The 19,879-nt window shown below is 41.9% G+C and overlaps 1 protein-coding gene across 1 annotated transcript in view; it reads left to right on the plus strand.

Annotated features, from left to right (window-relative positions):
* The first annotated feature begins 221 nt into the window (after positions 1-221).
* The window catches only part of RPTOR (regulatory associated protein of MTOR complex 1), a 245,836-nt gene continuing 226,178 nt past the window's right edge, over positions 222-19,879 (plus strand). Inside the window, exons 1-2 of the mRNA XM_019515638.1 lie at positions 222-324; positions 6,203-6,285. Coding sequence (XP_019371183.1) covers positions 222-324; positions 6,203-6,285 — 186 coding nt within the window. The remainder of the gene's footprint in view (positions 325-6,202; positions 6,286-19,879) is intronic.

The raw sequence follows: 19,879 nt of genomic DNA on the forward strand, positions 1-19,879 counted from the left end.
GTTTAATGAGGTTTTGCTGGAACAAAAAGAGAGAACTTCTATGCTTTAACCTCTGGTTTTTCACCCTATTCTGAAAAAATATGCTTAAGGTATTTTTGCATTAAAGAAGGGGAATAACAAAGCTTACTCTCTGTGGGTGTTACAGGGTGCAAAAGAATTACAGCATTGGTAGTAATTGGTGAGTTTCTTCATTAAGTATTGTTCTTGTCACTTGTTTCTAGATGAAGACTGTTAGTGTTGCCTTAGTTTTGTGCCTAAACGTTGGTGTGGATCCTCCTGATGTGGTGAAGACAACTCCCTGTGCCCGGCTCGAATGCTGGATAGGTAAGTCCATTGAATATATTTAGGAGCAGTTTGGAAATTTTGCTTTTTCACATGAAAGCTCAAGCATATAAGGACATCACAGCCTCACCAACATGTTTCTTCTGGGCTGAACCAAAGGAAGTCTGTGACATCCAACTCGATTATGGCTGTGTAAATTAGATAATCCACCAATGACTACTTTTCCTGGTTTCTTCCAAAAGACAGTAACCCAAAGCTGATTCTTTTGCCTATAGTTGTCTTTCTAAAATTTCTTTTAAGTTTATTGACTACCCAACCAGAACTCTGTTAGGGTTTTAAAGTAACATGTGGTACGAAACATTAAGAAAATTAAATAAAATAATGCTCCATCACTGCAAAGGAACAGTTTAGCCAAAGTGCTCCAAAATAGACAAGTCGTATTGTTTGTTTGAGAAGGCACCTCCTTGGTTATCTTGGACAGGGGGAAGTGAGTTTCAAGGACCAGGCTTCTTCTCAGAAAACATCTGGTCAGCAGTCTTTTTTGGAGTGCTTGCTTCATTAGTATGGCAGTGGACAGTAGGCCCAACCTTTACGTGAAAACGGGGATTTCCCTGTATTTGGGGACAAATCTGTTTCCCGTCAAATTCATCTGGTCTTGATAATACTAGGCTGAAGCATGTGGTGTGTGTAAGCTGTCAAAGAGCTGTGTTGTTTTTAACTGTAGGTTGAAAATGCCCAGCCTCTGTATAAGTGATGCTTTAAGCCATGCTATCTTGAATGTAGAATTGTGGGGCTTACAGAAGGCTGCAGAAGCAAATGCTCCATTGTATAAATGGAGTTCCTTCATTTATAAAACTACCCTTTCTCTTGCTCTGCACTCACTAAGATGACAGCATGCTCTCAAAGATGGCAAAATTCTGAAGATAATTGAGGTTCAAAAGCTGTGAACAAGCACCAACAAGTAAATCCATCTGGTGGAACACACAGCTTTTAGTTTGTTTTATAAGTTAAAAAGTGAAACCAAAAGTAAACTGAGTGAGAAGAGAAAACCAGGAGCAACTGGGACTCATCAAAATGAGATAATTAAGGATTGTAATCAGCAATGAGAATTCTGAGCACAGCTTCTTATTTCAATTTATACGACGTAAGTGTCTGTCTGAGGCTTAGCTCACCTTTCTCATAAATTTAAAATAAACATGTAAGAAGAAAAAGAGTTTCCCTTCCCCACACAGCAGTCTAGTTCTGAGATGACAAAATGGTAACAACCCCTGCATCTGAAAGAACCATACATAAAACCCAGGCCAAAAGGAGGCAGCGAGCACTGCTGTTATGATGGTTCAACAGTAGTTGAGGATTTCAAATGAGAGCCGCTGCTTCTGTTGGCAAACAACAGGCCCACAGACCATCAAAGTCAGTTGTAGTTCTCATGTTTTCTGGATTTCATTCCTGTAAAGGGTGATGACTAAATTCTAGAGGATCTCATGCCTGATCATTGATCAAAGCAGCACTAATATAACATCCCCTCCACTAAAGCTTAAAATTACCTTTTGAGTCCAGGGTTAATGGTTACTACCCAAGTCTGTTGGACCTTGGGAGAATTTAACTAATTAGGTAATGCTTACAAAGGGTGGCCTTAGCTGAAACTTTCCCTGAAACTGCTGCATTATTGTGGTTTTGTGCAGATTAAATCTTAGCTAGCTACCTTGCATTCATTCCCTAATGTCAACTGGACACCAGTAAAGACTCTAAGAGTTGGTGCCATGACTGTACTGCAGGTACTCTGCCCAGGTTTCTCTCCTAATCCTTTCAGTAGCCCTGTGCTATGCACTGTACAGGAAGGGAGATGAGCTGAAGCCCCCAGGATGATGAGCAGTGTTCAAAAGCACTCTCAGAAAACTCTCCTTAGTGAGGGACTGGACCCATCCATCCAAGAACAGCCCGTGTGCTCCTGCCATAGTCTGCTGGCTAACTGGTGCTGGCTGGACAGTTCATTCTTTTGGCTTGTTGTAGCCAACAGTAGTAGTCAGAGTTAACACTATTGTTCAAAAGTACTTCAGTCAAAGGATAAGAGGCATATTGAAAAAACAAGCCAGGTTAAGTAAGGGCCTTACTGTAACTGCCAGATGCCCACAGCTTTGGCAGGTTGTGAATTTTATGTAAGGTGACTCTCTGTACCTTCTCTTGCTGTTGAGAATCTCAGTCTGTGCACCTTTCATGTGCAGGTAATACATTAAAAAATATTGGGTCTCGAGTGATTAGGTAATTCTTCCTGCAATCTGTTCCATTTATCTCCTTGGAACTGCAGTCAAAGCAAATATGCAGCTATGAATTCTAGCAAGGTGAGGCATTGGCTTACACATCTGTGGTAGTTTTGCCTTGAATGAGCACAGAAGCACTGCTGCTTTTGTCTCCAATTTGTCTTCTTGAAATCTAAGGTTGTTAAATGTTACACTTTCACTCCACGTAATACATACTGTTTTTATAATATTTCTTCTCCTCTTTAGAGAAACGACACCTGTCCTTTCTTTTTGCATTGTTTTATGGTCGGACATTAAATGCCGTAACAGTAATGTAGAAAATGTCATTCAAAAGATGCATGCCCTGTAGCATGCTAAGAAAAATCTGTGTTTTTAGGCATGGCATAAATGAGCTGAATGCTGAAGAGGGGGGAATGTAATTTTACAGAAATCTCTTTATGTACATCACCTAATGGAAATTGTGCATCAAAGCAAGGCAGGAATACATAAGGAGTTTTGTAAGCGTTCCTCGAAATGCATAAGCCCTGAAGTGGTGCTAGATATACCTAAGGAGGTGCCTATTGTTCCCCATCTGACTTTAAGACCTGTGCTGTGACATTTTTATACTGGTTGGAAAACAGTACATTGTTTCATTGTACTTGAGTTCTTGTCCTCGGTCCTTGCCAAAAATACATCTGTGGTTGAGATGCCTTGCTAACCGGGGAGGAAAATCTCATAACTTCATCTTTTATGATTTTTGATCTTACTTTGTAACTGCAGGATTCATGGAAAGATTTCTTCTCCTTCTTCTTCCATATCTCGGTAAGGAGAGTAAACATATACACGTTGACATGGGCGGATCTAAGATTTCGAAAAGGGGTGTGCAGATGGTGTGGCATCATTGCATAAAACACAAAACATTGTTCTCCAGTTGAAGAGAAGAGAAATGCTTTATTAATATGCTAGAGGGCTAACACTATATTATTCAGTTTAAGATTAAAGCAGAAACCAATATAATTATTGGAATGTGCACTGATTTGCTAGATTGTGTACAAAGTTTTAAAAAACAAACTAGTCAAAACAAAGTTAAAAGATTTTTATTAGTCCTGTAGTCATTAGAGTTAAATGTACATCTCTTACTCAGATTCATAGAGCAAAATATAGCCTTTTTGAGTATTTTGACAGTGCTTCCACTACTTCAGTCAATCATTTCTACACTTGAGTTAATATTACCATACCCGAGTTAAGTTTTTAGCTAGAGCTAAAAGCAGGCTGCCAGACTGTGAAATAGAAGAGAGACATTACCAGGAATGGCTAACTGACAGCAAAATTGCAGGAGAAAGGATAACTTGAAATGGAAACAGTGGAACATGAAGACCATTAAAAAGGGTAGAGGACTGTTAATGCCTGAATCCAGGAGATGACAGTGAGCCATTAAGGCAACTGACTCTCTCAACACTGCCTGAATAGCAATGCAGCTCTCCCTCCATGCAGGTTTTTTTTAAGTTTGAGTGGAGCAGAACTCTAAGAAGGGTGCAACTGTATCGCTGCACCCCTGCTGCATCTACCTCAGCAGATTGACTTATTCCTGTATAAAACTGGAGGTCTCCCCAGCTCTAGCTAAGGCCACCCTTTGTAAGCACTACCTAATTAGTTAAATTCTCTCATGGTCCAAGAGACTTTGGCAGTATTTTTGGGCCTGGGCTTGATGGTTAATTTTAAGCTTTAGTAGAGGGTATTTTATGTTAGTGCTGCTTTGCTCAGGCATGAACTCCTCTAGAATTTAGTCACCCTTCAGAGGATTGAGTAAACTCCTTTAAAGTTGTTGAATGTGCCTGTGCCATTTTCCCTGGGTGCTCACTCCAGCATACTAACAGCTCCCCCCAAAATGGTACTGCTATATGTTATGTTTGCACACGGCTTGGAAAGGGTCTGCTAAAAAAGGGCCTGCTGCCTCTTGTGGCATTCCACAGCCCACGGCAAATTCTTTCACTCGCAGAGTGGAAGGGGAGTGTTGTTTGTTAGGCTCATTATGCACTTTCACAAATCCAGCTTGACTCTTTCCAGGAACACAAAACAATCCCGAGTGTGTATCAATCTGGTTTGTTAACTGCAGGGTACCCTGGCAGCACTGTTGCATAGCGAAGCTGCCATCAGTTCTGAGGGAGTCTGTGGGATTGTTAAGAGATTATTGTTAACCAGATCCAAAGGCTTCTGGCCAAAATTTGGCTTAAGTGACAGTAGGCTTCAAGCAGCTTTTACACAGCTTTTGTTTTCAGGATTGAGTGGCAAAGATTTTGCTGCCTTTTAAAATAGACTTTCTGTCTAAAGGTCTCAGTGTTGGAACCGGGTGTTTACTGGAGCTGAATAAATGTCCTGTTCTTGCACTGAAGGACCGGCACCCCTCCATGAAGCTTGTGGTTAAACTGATGGAGCAACCCGTAGTTTACCTAGAACGTTCTGCCTGTATAAAACAGAGCAGAAAAACCTATGGATATACTGTTCTGTGCATCCCTTCTGGTATCTCAAGCATGTAGAAATGTTAATGATCCACTCACAAAAAAAAAAAATTACTGTGAAGAAATAAAAATACTATGTTTATACTTCAGTGTTAGCCTTTGTTTTCTTAAGAAAATGGAAGTCATGATTAAAAAATTCCTGTTTTCTCCCATACTTTCATAGTGTGATGGTATAAACTTCTACAGCTTGAGGTATGCAGTAAAATATTTATTCTAAAAACATGTAAAGGCCATATGACTTCATCAGTTTTATATACTGCTTTTTCAGTTAATCTGCCCACTACCCCCTTCTAGATTTTTGATACTTATTCATTCAGTCAATTCCATGGCCCCAGGTTTTGAGCAGAGCGCTGGAGCAGAAGCTGGCCTTCCAGAATGTGTTGGTATGGTGGTGTAAGAGAAGGAACTTTGTGCTGAAAAGTATAATACCTTTTAAAAAGTTATTTAAGTTTCTAGTAATAAGCCTTTATTTCCAGTAATATCAAATCTTGTTTCACTCACTGCCATTGCTTAGTTTCAGGGATGATACTTTATTTATTGGTAACTTTTTGTTGTCTACATTATTTACATTGTTATTGTCGGTTCTTATGGAAGCATAGTTTCAATATTTACAGAAACAAAAGTTACACCTCTCACTTCTCTAAGCAGATTTTTACTTCTCACTTTGGAGAACATAATGCTCATTGCAAATTTGGCAGACGTTGCTGTGTGTGTTAATTTTGTATAATAATGCAGAATATGAAACTAGTTTCTACTGTCTCCTTTAAATAACTGCAGTGAGAAGCATAATGAGTATGGACTTGAAATTGATGACTTTACCTGAAATAATAAATAGCATAAATTGGGAAAGAAGCCTTTTATTAGAATATCATAACATCCATTTCATTACACACACAAATTGCTGCAGACTGAAAGCAAGACATTTTTCAACAATTCTCTCTTACTGCATTTACCTTGGTACAAACACTGATGGCCCAGATCTCTAATTGTGCTGTCAGAGCTCACACTGGACTTGACAGAAGCCAAACCAGGAATAGGTGTATGTGGCCTATGAATTCGACATGGTAGTCCACATGGCAGTGGAAATGATTTTCGCTTAATATAAAAGCAAACTGAATAGAGTAATGGTCAGAAGTGTTAATGCATGTGTTTTATATTTCTTAGATCCTCTGTCAATGGGTCCTCAAAAAGCACTGGAAACCATTGGTGCAAATTTACAGAAGCAGTATGAAAACTGGCAGCCAAGGGTAAGTTGTATACTCTGCTTTCCTTTTTGTACCAGTATCTGTACAGCTCAAGGATAGAAAGAGGTAGTTAGCTGTGGTAACATGAAGGTAGGCAGAAGGCACAAGAGAGGTGCACCTTTTATAGACTAACCAAATCAGAGGCATAAACCTCTGACAGAGCTGGGTGTTGCTCACAACAGTTTGTTCCTTTCTGACTATTAGTCTATAAGGAGCATCTCTACCCTGCCTTCAACTCAAAGCTTTTCCAAGAGAGACTCTGGCTTAGGCTAAGAAGGAAGTTACTCACCATTATGTAACTCAGTGATCTCACAGCATCCATTGCTTGCTTAATCCATTCATGTATATAGACTCTTGCAGGCTGTCAAACTCAATTACCTCTCTGATTGGTCTGCTGCATGGCTACCACTTTGTTTAATCGGGGCAGAGGTAATTGTTCTAAGTTCTAGGCGCTACACTGGCACTTCTATTAAGCTTTTCTACCATTACTGTATTTTTGGAGACTTTTTAGATCTTTTTTTTTCTTTCTCTCCCCCCCCCTTTTTTTTTTCAGTTCATTGTCTCTTCTGTAGTGAAATTGCTCTCAGTGTGAATTTCTGCAGTGTCAGCTAGTTCAGAGGCATGTCTCTTGGCTCTCACTTAGCAGTACATTTTCTTTTAACATTTTTGCTGTAACATGAATAATGTTGTAAGGCCACTAGCAAGTAGATGTTCTTGATTTTGTTCAGAAAGATATTTCTAGGGATTTGGTCACTAACTGGTAACTGTCTGATGTGTGGTGCATGCATATTTTTTTGGAATGGAAAATGAAATAAAGATATCATCATAATGGCATAAAGCAGGGATAAGTTGCCAGCAACTTGCAGCTGTCCTTTCATTTCCTACTTATATTACAAATAATGTTGGTTTTTTTGGTAAATGTAGTGGTTTCCTGATTTTTCAGTGCTCAATCAGGGTGTACAAGGATGAGAGTTTTATGTTTTTAACTTTTTCCTGTTCATTAAAGTTAAAAAAACAAACCCAATTGAGTCATCCCTGCCAACATGGTTCCTTAAGACACTTGCCTATGCCTTGTTCTTCAGGTCTTAGGCAGCAACCTTGTTGGAGCAAAGCACTTCCTTCTTGTGTACTGCACATCACAAAGCACATCCACTACTAAACAATAACTTGTCAATAAAAAATAGTTCTGATGTGGCCTGATCTGATTGGGAGAGAAGCAGCTTTACCAGATGGGCTCTTAACTGCACACTCATGTATTCCTTTTACATCTTGTGTTGGCAGCTGGAATAGATTTATCCTCTTAGGTCTGGGAGCTCCTCTTCAGTATCCACAACAGAGTATGTTGAAGGGATATTGTTTCATCCCTTCCTTTTTAACTTCTCTCTTCAGTGCTCAGCATGTTTCAAAGTTTTGTACACCTTGCTTGTCAGCAAAAGGACTCTTGTGTTTCCTGTCCACTGTCTGGGTTTTGTACATGGAGTAATAAGATGGCCAGTCTGCTGGGGGTTTTTTTGGCTAAAATCTTGCTTTGTGTATGCATTATGAATGTTTCACAATTTCAAGAGTCTCTTGATATTTTATGAAACTCTGAGGAAACCCTGGTGGAAAAGGCTTTGTCCTGGTTTTAGCAAGCCTTTAGGTAATTTTAATCAGTCACTCTAAAATCTAATTGGTTACACACAGACTTAGGGATGTTTCATAATTAATTTACTAGTTTCTGTATAATTTATAAAATCAATAAAGATAAATTGCTACTGCAAATGTTTTGTTTGGTCCTTGAGCCTGAAGATGCCCTGTCTTGCTCTTCTCATGGCAGGCATCTCTTCCTGAGCAACTTTTTTTTTTTAAAGCCTTTATTCAAGCTGATTGCAATTCATAAAGGATTAATACCTTGATCCAGTGATGGGAGTATTCTTCCATTAAAGGAGAAATGATTCCCTTAGGGCATTTTTTTCTGCAGAAGGCATCAGTTTATTTCTGGTGATACACTAGGAAAATCACTGAGAAATGCAAGATCTGGTGTATGAAGAGGGTGCAGACATTGTTGTTGGATGGTCTTTATCAAAGTCTCTATATTTTCTGTCTCAAAGATGAGGAAAAGTAATCTGTTCAGAGCAGTTTAATGAACATAAGGTTGATATAGACTTTTTCACTCTTCACAACCTTTTAATTTTTTTCTTTTACTGGGTGCCTTTACACATGCACTTTACTGTGGAGTTGACTAATTAGCTCCTTAGTAAAGCGTCACCATCTACATGTGCTGGGGTTTTTTTTGGCTAAAATCTTGCTTTGTGTATGCATTATGAATGTTTCACAATTTCAAAAGTCTCGATATTTTATGCAACCCAGTATTAAGGTGCGGTAAGCCAACTCCACTGTAAAAGTATTAAGGTGCAGTAAACTAACTCTACTGTAGGATAGTACTATCTGGGACAAGTTCTATCCTACAGCAGAGTCATTTCATGCACTGCAGTGGACGTGTAGATGGTGACCAGGGCCTGCTAACCCTGCATTGTAGTGCTCTTGTGCTCCAGCCAGCCCCTCCACAGCATGTTGAGCTGGGGTGGAGCAGCCCTGGGCTGGCAGGCCCCCTAGGTCTCCTGCCAGCCACTGGCTTAGCCTCAATGTGCTGAGGTCCTGGGCACATGTGTAAATGCTGCACCCGGGAGTAACAAACTTTGGCGCAAACTGCGCTGGAGTCTATTTCTACATGCTAATTGCATGTGTAGATCCACCCACTGAGTAAAAACTCAACTCCAAAGGCATTACCTGCAGAAAATTTGTAGTATTTGTTGGTGAAACTCTACCTCAAGGTAAAAGACAAATCCACGGATGATTTCCTCAATGTCCCTCTTTGATACAAGTGTTCAGTGAGTGTACTTTTTTGCAGTGGCATTTTTTTTAATAGGTCTTTGTTTAAGAGAGCCCTGTCTTTATTGGTAGACATTATATTTAAGACAGGCTAATGTTCCTTTGCATTTTTCCTTTTGGAGTGCTGGAATTGACTCTTAATTTCTCTTTATTGAGTAAAAGGACTGGCTGACACCGAAAAGCAAATATGGTGTGTGGAATCTAATATAGTAGTAAAACACCTTGATGTAGTGGTAAAAACAAACACTTCTCTCTGTTGGTTAATAATAGAGCCCATGGTACTGGAGGATGGGGACTGGATTCTGGTAGCAGCAGGTATTCTGCGTGTGGGCAGACCTCACGCCGCCTTGTAGAGTTTGCACAAAACATGAGGCAATTACCGAGCTCAGATGTTTGTGTGCAAGGTGCCCAGTTCTTAACAGTAAATCACAGCCCTTTGAAACATTGCGAGGCTAAACACGTACCACTTTATTGCACTCTACAGGGCTTTTGAGTTTTCTGCAGTAATAAAGAGAAGTTGATGTGCCATCTGCAATAAAACAATAGGAACATTATTGAATTTCCTAGACCTTTCATGTAAATACTAATAGATCTAGTTTTGTCTCTTTCTCTGTGTTTTGGCATGGTTGGAGATTTGGAAGGAGGAGGAAGACTTGGAAAGAGGACACCTAAGCAAACTGTACTGAGGCTGGATCATTAAAACCTTGTGAGAAAACTTGCATTATGGAGCTGCCAATGTGTGCCTGTAAATGAGGAAAATACCTGTTGTCACTATCTAATTGGGAATGTGTGAACAGTACTAATTAACTATAAACTGACCAGGGCCAATAAAGGAGGAACTTCCCACAGGGTCCTTAAGATTGACAAGATTTATCGAAGGCCTGTGCAGTCTTGTTTGACTTTAAGCACAGGATGCTGTATGAATCAAGGTCTAGATAATTGTTGGTTTAAACATTACAAATAGCCGATGTGGAATTTCTGAAGAGGGGCAGGCTTGCAAATTCTGTGTTTCTGAAAACTCCCAGGCTGTGTGTCTGGTACATATTTCCTTGCCAGGCCTTATTGAGCCCCTTTCTAAATAATTTATCAGTTTGCCATTGCTTGAAGTATTTCTTCTGATTAAATTTAAGACTTTGCTTTATTGCTGTGTAGCTACATAAATTTGTGTGCTGCAGGAGGGGGGGGAACACTTCAGCCATTGTTTCATCTGCAAACTACTGCAGTTAAATAAAATTCAGTCATTTCATTGCAAGTCTCAAGTGAAAGTTTTACTAGGAGAACGAAGTAGGAGATTGCAAAGCTGCGGGCGCACAATGAAGAATTTATCTCTCTAAAGAATTTTCCTAACAAATTGGAGCTCTGGCAGTTTGGCGTGGAGATAATTTAGGTGTTGGTGAAAAAGTCAGTTAAGAAAATAAGAGTCTTGCCTTTATGTTGCCACCTCGCTCCCCTGGAGGGAAATCCTTGACAGGTTTACTTTGGGGATTCTTCATGTACTTTGTGTAAGGTATTGAGGTGAGATACTGATCAGGCTTAAATGTCTCATCAGGTGTCCTTTCCCTCCCTCCATTGCCTGCAAAATGCTGTAGGGAACCATGTGCTGGATAAGCACATTGGCTTACATGTGATGGCAACAGGTGATGAATACTTACATTTTTGGAGGGGAGAGGGGTTGGCTGGAATTTCTTTTAGCCCTAGTGCCTGTTATACTGTGCAAAGGAGATGGATTTCTTTTAGTCGAAAGCCAAGAGATGAATTGTATGCAGTACAGAACCATGGAAGAGGAAAGCTGCCGACTGTTAAAAGCCCTGCTGCAGTGAGGGGGGTTCACTAGCCTGTAGAAGCTACTGCGTTCCCTGAACAGAGCCTATTGTTATGTGAATCAAAGACTTCAGTCCAGCTGTCTGCAGGGCTTGGGCCTCAAGTTCTTGTTCTGACGTCCGGGCAGATTTTCAGGAGTGGAATGGAGGGCTATAGGGAAGGAGGAGGGAGGAGCCCAACTTCCTAGAGTTGTGCTTTTTATAAGTCAGTGCTCTGTTTTCTGATGACCTGGCTAGAGAGAACGCAAATGTTTCTCTGCAGCCTCTTGGCTTGAGTTATCTGATTTGGGCTACAGTTGCTTTGGTATATGAAGCACTAAATTCCCACTGGAGTTTAACTATTGAGCATGAGCATCCTACCGAAGCTGTAATGAGTCTCCTTGCAATGACTGATATGTCCTTAGAAGGGTGCCAGACATCCTGTCCTTTGGTTGTGAGGGTCACCTCTTTAGTCTCTGGCTTTTTACCCTTCCCTAGACATTCCCGTTTGCTTAGCTTATCTTGTTTATGTCTTTGTGATAAACTGAAAATGAGGACGTGTAGCCAAAGGCAGAATTGTAGGTTGGATGGCACGTAGTTTACATAATTCAGGATCTGGTGTGAAGTATTTTGCAGCATACGCTCATTAAATTTGCATGAAATTACAGATTTTTTTTTCCCTTTTGGCTGACTGTGGCTTTTGACCAGTTCCTTTAACTCCAGACTGTCCAGGATACTTGGAGCATAATTTCTTCCAAATTATATTGTTTGGATTAAAATCAACTATCCTTTCAACAGTGCTCTTTTTCTTTCCTTCTTTCTCACCCAGCCCAATGAACAAGGCCCTTGTGCTGTATGTCCACTAGTCCATGAATCTGTGCCCCTGAACGATTCCTTCTGCAATACCATTTTTTATTCCTTGACAGTGACTTTTCCTACTCCAAACCCCTGTAAGGTCAAGAAGTGACATTCATGTCTCCCTGAATACAGATCAAGTGAAAAGTTAGTTCAGAAGCCTTCATGTTCTGATACTGGTGCCGCTGCAGCATGTTAATAATACCTCTGAAGGGGGATCTTCTGTGTGCATTGCCTCGTGTCGTAACTCCAAGGAGAGATTTGACCTTTACTTTCTGAGATGTATGGCACTCATTACTAAATGGCTGAGCACCCTAAGAATTGACCATGGCAAGGTGCTAGAAGACTGGGGTACAGGGTGTGATTCCTTTAGGAAGTTTGTGGCAAGGGTTGTTATTTCTTTGTATTGCCATGGCACATAGGAGCCCTTGTTTTGGGCTAAGACCACACTGCTATTTGCTGTGCAGACTCAGAGCAAAAGCAATCTCTGCTGCTAGCTGCTTACAAAGAGACAAGAAGATAAAGTTGGTCTCCAGGCAGGCAGTAGTTTCAGCACAGCAACAGCTTGACCACTCAGTTTTTGTAGGCATTGCAGCAAAGGAGGCTTTTAAAGAGCGTTTTGAAGAAGCATGAAGAAGTAGCTCTGGAGATATTTGCAGGGAGCTCTTTCCAAGCTTGAAGGACGGATGGAGGAGAGTGTGCCTACAGATTCAGCAAGTGGTGAAGAGGCTGGCATATGGGCTGACTGAAGGTGGGAGTCGACTTCTTTATATTGAATAGAGAAAATAGATGGGAGAGAAGAAGTTGTGAAGCGTTTTGAAAATGAAAGTAAGTACATAGGATTAAGAGAGAGGGGTGATGTGCTTGGAGAATGGTCCTTGCACTAGCAGCCTGAATGGGTTCCTCAAAGTCAGAGGAAAGGTAGTAACTGAGCTGAGAGCCTGGAGAAGAGCTGTCGTTGTGTGTGGATGGATGAAAAAGGCCATGTAGTAGATTTCAGGCAGAAGGGCTCTGCCGTACTGGGACCCTGCTGAGATGTGAGAACCTAGAGCGATTTGCGTTGAAAATGACCCTGAGGCCTGAGGAACTGGAGAGATGTCGCTACCATCCACAGTGATGGAGACAGCAGGCTGTAGTGGGAGAGCTTGGAGGTGAGAGTGGAGGTTCATAGCTCTCTCAGCCACGTTGAGTTTGACGGGGTGGCTAGACATCCACATGGAGAACTCGGAGCCTGGCTGATGCTAGCTTCTATAGAAGGGGATGCATCTGGAACAGAATTGAATATCTTTGAGTGTCCTGCATAGAGGTGGCAGCTGAATAAGGGTTAGGAATAAGATGGATAAGAGGAGGGGACTAAGGACAGAAAGTTGGAATGGGGAATGAGGAGGATCTTCCAAAAGAAATACAGAACCGGCAGGAGGAGAACCCAGGGAGGACAAAGTCACAGAAGCCAAAGCAGGACAGGACTCCAAGCAGACCATGGTCAGCTGTGTCAAAGGTAGTGAGCAAGACCAGGAGAATAAAGAGAGGGCACCACTCCTCAGCATTAGCTAGAAAAACATGAGAGACTTTGGTGACAGAGGTTTCCATTTGTAGGGGCTCTCTTTCTTCCCAAGAGGGAAGGTGAGTAACCCAGAAGTCACATGCTAAGGTAAAACTTAAGTAAAAATTTTTATTGCAAAAAACAACACACACACTCTCTCTCTCTCTCTCTCTCTCTCTCTCTCTCTCTCTCTCTCTCTGTACAGTATGCCTACAAATTGCTAGCGCATCGGGCTGGAGGAAGGGCACTCCTCACCCTGTCCCATATATTACCTGCTAGGTCTCGGGAACCCCACCCTGCGTTCAGGGTGGCGACACTACCTTCTTTTTCAGGTCTTCAGCCTTGTCCTCCCCGAAGTAGTTCTGCCCAAGGCTTTGCCCTTATGCCTGTTATACCTTTCTGCCTCCCATCCCCATGGGATCCTCCAATCACACAAAGCTTCTAGCCTTATCATGTTTTATGGGTTAGAGCAAGTCTCAGCATATGCTGCAAAGCAGGGTTACCTCAGCCCTTGCCGCAGTTCCCTTTTCCAGAGCCGTTATTTTGGATACTTTTCCAATGCCGTTAGTTACTCAAAGCAGTTCCCCTTTTTGTTATTTGCAGCAGATCAGTAGATGCATTAGGTCATTATCCCATGGCCTCTGGGTTCTGCAAAGCTACCCCCACTTAGGGATGTCAGTTTGGCCTCCTCCCAGCGGCCTCTTTGGGATGGGCCTCACACCATTAAGTGCAAGGGACAGGAGAAAGATGAGAGGATCTAGAATGGAACTGGATGAGAGGACATCTGGATAATGATTGTGAACAGTATGTTCAGTGAGCCTGGACGTGAAAAGGAAAAGAGATAGTAGTAGCTGGAGAGGCAGAGGCAGGGGCATCTTTAAGACTGGAGGAACTAAGTCTGTTGGTATTATGAGAGGAAAGCACCAGTGGAGGGCAAGAGGTTAAGCAGAAGAGTGAGAGGGGAAATTAAACTGTGTGAGAGGGAGATCAGGGAAAAGGATGGGATGATTAGCATACTGCAGCGGCAGCAGGTTTGATTAAGTGGGGAAGAGAGCTGTGTCCAAGAGCAACTTCTTTTCAGTTGTTTTTTTTGTGTGGCTCCAAAGAGTCTTTGTTTGCAATGGGTGCAATCTAGGATTTTGGGGGGGGTGGGAATTACTGAAGTATGCGAACTCTGTGGAGATTGACTGAATCGTCTTAGCATCCGGTTGGTGGCATTTAGAGTTGCATCTGTACAGATCCCAGTCAATACCTTTCTTCTGTGCCCTAGCTTTGTTCTTCTCATGGGCACTAACAAGCCCAAGGTTGGCTTTGTTAGAGTAGGCAGAGGCTTGGGCCCACCATCTTTGGATATTGCTTTCTTGACTGCTTGCTTTTCAGTGTGTGACGTGCTAACAGGACCCTGCCCTTACCAGCAGTCGGAACTGATTTTTGTTTTATGTGTGCACATTTCATTTTGTCTTTTGTGCATGAATTTTAAATCTTTCTTTGTTCCCTTTTCCCCCTTGTTTCTGACTTCTGTTTGGTTTATGAAGGCGATAATGCTTGGTTTATTGCATGCTGGGAAATATCGCCATGTTGAGAGCCATTGTTAGGGGGTGGCTTGTTCCACTTCTGTTGTTCTTGCTGTATTTTATGCACTTAGCTGCCAGGGCAGAGGGCACTGAGTGTAAATAAAATAGTTGTAAATTTAGTCAAGCACTTTAGGGTCCTATTAAAATGAAAGGGGCTACCACAATATTTGTTTTTTAAATGTTGTTTTCAGGAAAAAAATAACTAAAGATGTGCTTGCTTACTGGCTCCAAATCTTTGGTCTGAAACAACTTGCTAATGGTTTCAATAAAGCGCTGCCGACTTCCCTGTTTCTGGATGGTTTCTTGCTACTGCTTTTTTGCTGCAGGGACATTTATGCGGGTTCCAGATGGAGAGGGAGACGGTCCCAAGACCCTCTCCATTAAGTTGTACACTGTCTTGGAAGACTTCAGGAGCCCATTAATGTACAAATTACCAATCTCAAGAACAAAGTGGGGAAGAATAGGAAATTCGCTTCATTCACTTGGTCCTCACCTGGGATATAAAATCTTCAGCTTTTGCCCTTCTGGTTGCTCTGTCTCAGGATTTGATGAAGAAAAATGATTTAGAAACTGACTTTATTTTCTGTGCAATAAATCTAACTGCTTCCTGGCTTCCTCTCATTTTATTTAATATGCCCACAAGCATTTTTAAGCAGTCACTCTGTTTTCTACAAGTTGCAGAAATACAAGCTGGCTTTGGACACCTTTTCTCTTATACTGGCCTGACCCATCTCTTGTCTTTTCCAACAGTAGCAATGCAGTGTGCTGCAGGGTAGGAGAGCTGTGCTATTTTCCTTGGCTCATGAGTCTGAAGGCATTAAAGTAGCTGATGTCTGTTGTGCACATGCTGCTAGGGCTGTAATAGGGACCATGAATGCAAAAGCTTTTAACTTGGGCTTCTGTGGAGTTTGCTGGTGCCTGGAGTTCACTAGATTAAAGATCACATTTTGGACCATATTTGGCATCTTACTGTTCTTTATTGCAAAGCAGTTACAGTATACTGTTGAAAATAACAACGTTTCCACAGATTTCTGCAGTGTTAGTGCTTCTGGTTTTGCAAGCTAGCTTGGCAGTCGGGCTCTATGCCTCTCTAAAAGCATGTGCACTAACCCTTTTACTGTGACAGACAGTCTGTCTGGACCAGGATGGAGCCGTCCAGGACAGGGACTCCAGTGGGAGTGTGGGGAAAAGGAAGCTGGCAGCCGTCTGTATGAGCTCTGTGAGCTGAGGACCTCCGTTGGCTGTCTTTCACTATCAACAGTTTCAGGAGAACGGAATCCAGCCCCACGTGCAGATTTGTGTGAGAGTATTCCTGGTCCACCGAAGCCAGCTGTAGTGGTGCTGCTGTACTGCGAAGTTTCTACAGTCATTGTGTGAGCACTGAGCCAGAGGCTGTGGGTTTTCTAAGCAGGCACTTTCACCTCCGAAGTGAGCAGACATTAGCCCGCGCTTCTTGAGAGCACTGGAAGTGAGCCAGTGAAGGGTGTAATGGTGTGAAGCGCTCAGGAAGCAAGCTGTATCGAGTGACTACACTGAAAGGCGTGTAGATAAGCTACAATCATCACCCAGCCCAGCCTCATGCCTCGTTGTTCTATGACTCGCCTAGGAAAATGCTAGAGCCCTCCAGGCCAGCTTTTTCCCCCTCAGAGGTGACAGATGAAAATCAGCAGCCCAGACTTCTAGTTGCAACAGGTTCTGCTTTAAGGAAGAGCCCAGCAAAGACATGTATTTAATGTGCATTAAAAGCAAAAGAGCCCTGCCTGTGGACAAAAGTCTGATTGTAAGAGTGGGGAAGGAACTTGACCCCAAGTACTGTTTCCTGCCATGGCAGGGGGTCGAACTAGATGATCTGCTCAGGTCCCTTCTGACCCGATTAACTGTAAAACTATGAAACTGGACTAACAAAAGGATCAACTTCCAATGCCCAGAGGTGAAATGCAGTAGGTTGGAGACCATTAGGGAATAGGTCATTCAGGAAGTGATGGTGTTTGTTTTTGTCTACCCAGCTAGGGAACAATTAACAAAACTAGTGTTGGAATGAGAGGCCAGGAAAGGACAGTTGTGGTAACATATTTAATTTGCATGGTGAAATTACATCTTTTTTAAAAAGAATTTTGTAGTGTCAGCTGTGGGTTTTTTTGTTGATTGGTGGGGGAGAGGGGGAAGCTGGGGTCCTGCAGATTTTGTCACGATGGCATCGTCGCCCTTGCATTGAGATTTAGGTTTCCATTTAAAGGTCACTTGCATGGATTTTTGCTATTTTATGTGTGTAATAAAATGCTTGAACGGTTGCAGAGTGGGAGAGGTTCCAGGTTCCAGGATTCAGCCACACTAAATCTGTAACTTGTCATCCATGTAACACACATCCTCTCTCCCTCCTGCCTTCATAAAGCTGCGAGCTGCGAGGGCCTCTTGTACTCACCCTTATGCTAACTAACAGCAGCAAACCAATTGGCTTTAAACACTATATACAAGGGAATTGATTTCCCCCCCACCTTTAAGCCTAAATCAAACATGGGAAGATCATTGAGTACAGCATTGATTTTCTGATTCAGGTGCTGGAGTGACATCTTCTTCTTTCCCCTTCCGTCTTAGTTTACTTGAGTGAGTGTGTGGAAGACGCATTACTGGAGAAGTCTCATTTGGGAACTCTGAATATTTCATTGGAGCCCCACCGGACCAGATTAGCAGAAAGAGTAATAGCCTGTGGCAGTGAGCGGTTTCAATCAGGCCAGGCATGTGACTGAACTCAAAGGATCTGGCAGGCTGAAGATGAAATGGGTTTCTCACAGGAATATTGGGAAGGGCAGGTTGAAACAAATCTTGACTTTAAAGAATGACTCTGCGTCTTTAATTTTTCACTCTCACAGTTCAACATTACTGGATGCTAAAGGGATGGGGCCACCAGATGCTTACCCTTACTCGTGAAAGACAGGCCATGAAATATCTGAGCTTGCTGGCCTCACAGATCCAGAGATTCTTAATCTGTTTAAAAGCATGTGCTCTGGGATCCATGATGATTGCCTCCCAGTGCAGGCAGGTGACAAAATGAGAGAGGCCTGGGGAAGGCAGGGTACCATGCATGGAGCTCCAGCACCTATTGAGCATGCACCAGAGCCCTGGCCTGAGGCAACTGAGAAATGAAATGCCATCCCCTTCCCCCAGAGAAGCATGCTATTCCCACTATAAATAACAAAATGGAAGTGTCTTATTAAAATTCTAGGTGTATTTAGACTTTTCCTAGCCAGTTATGCCCAGGAGAAATGTTCTTCAGTAGTATCTATTCTCCACTATAACTTAATGATACATTTTTTTAGGAAGGGTTTCTGTAGCCAGAGTCATATGATGTTCTTTGGCTGTTGGAATTGGCACCTACTGATGAGTCAAGGTGCCTGCCAAGGAGAAAAAAAGCAATTGCTCATGTATTACTGAGAAATCTCATTTTTTGTGCCAAGCCTCACAGGAAACAGTGATGCTTTTCTGATTGCCCAAGGTCTCTCCTCTTTTTGTTCCTACCTCTTCCCAACAGCTTTGTCTTAATTTCAAAGGTGGTGTAGCCAAGATGCTTGAAGCAGCATCATTTAAAGGTTACCCTCCCTCTTTCTGCTTGTTGGCTGTTGTTGATGCTGTTGTATCCCTCATTAGATATCTCTGGACTTTGATATGGTTTCTGAAGTTTCATTCTCCTTGTATTGCTTTCCTCTTCCTAATTAATTGGTGTGCTGCCTACTGTATGTACATCAAAGGCTGAGCATTTCCTAAAGAGTAACTAGTTAAGCATGAAAGCTAATTGAACACATGACCTAATTATTGAGTCGTCTCCAAGCCATCGCTCTTCCTTTATTTCTGGAGGGTTTTTCTTTTAAAACCACAGCAAATATTAATTACTATTGCAAGAGAAATTCTGCAGAATTCCCAAGGGAGAAAATATATGGAGAAAACCTGTGCTTGATCTCTACAGTGCACATGTGGGAAAATCTGGTTTTGTTAAACAAGGTTGGCAATATATTCAACAGACCAAGACTTGTTATTTTGAAATCCGCTTGAATATAGTAAGCCCGATAAAGAACATCATCACTAGTGTAGGCTCTGGGGAAGCTTTGGTACCGGCACTTCAGTAAAGCTAGGGGTGGCGGCCTTCACTAAAAAATAATGCTTTCTAGTGAAAAGCTTGCCATAGGAAGTGCAGTCAACATGTGTAATTGTTAATAGCCTCTCTAGCTTTTTCCTCCTTTCTGAAAAAAAATAAAAAATTGGAACCAATAGGAACTTCTGGTTCTTTAATGCATGCTGCTTTTCTTACAAATTTCACAGTGACAGGGTTGACAGTCAGAAATGCACAAATCATGGCCAGTATATTATACATCCTGAAAGGTAACTGTATGCCTCCTCCCATTTCTAGTGAATGTGTTGAAAATGAAGGACAAATTCTGATAAATGACTATTAAGAATGGGCACAGCAATAACTGTTCACTTCCTAGCACTGCCTCAGTGCAGTATCTGGCATGTGAATACATAGTAAATACTCACAGGTGGGTTTCTGTGAGGTGTGTGCTATTGTTGCCTGTGCTTTGTGGACTTTGAATGCATAATACATGAGAATCCTTCATAAGCTTAGAAAGAATCTAGCACAGGGCAGAGCAGCCTTGTCTAAACAAAAGTTATATCACTTTAACTGAATATTTTAATCCATGTAATCGTTCCACCCTCCTTGGTGTGAAAGCATGTTATACCAGTGTAGGTTACTCTTATTCTGATTGATAGATATAGAGATATAGCTGTCTCTATATCTCTGTCCATCTCTAAATCTATCCATCAGAATAAGGCCACTCTTTTATATCTCTATATGTATCAGTCAGAATAAGAGTGGCGTGTGTGTGTGTGTGTGTGTGTGTGTGTGTGTGTGTGTGTGTGTGTGTGTGTGTGTGTGTGTGTGTGTGTGTGTGTGTGTGTGT

The sequence above is a fragment of the Gavialis gangeticus genome, unplaced genomic scaffold (genome assembly GCF_001723915.1).
Source record: "Gavialis gangeticus isolate Ggan-Ray unplaced genomic scaffold, GavGan_comp1, whole genome shotgun sequence".
In the NCBI taxonomy this organism is placed as follows: domain Eukaryota; kingdom Metazoa; phylum Chordata; order Crocodylia; family Gavialidae; genus Gavialis; species Gavialis gangeticus.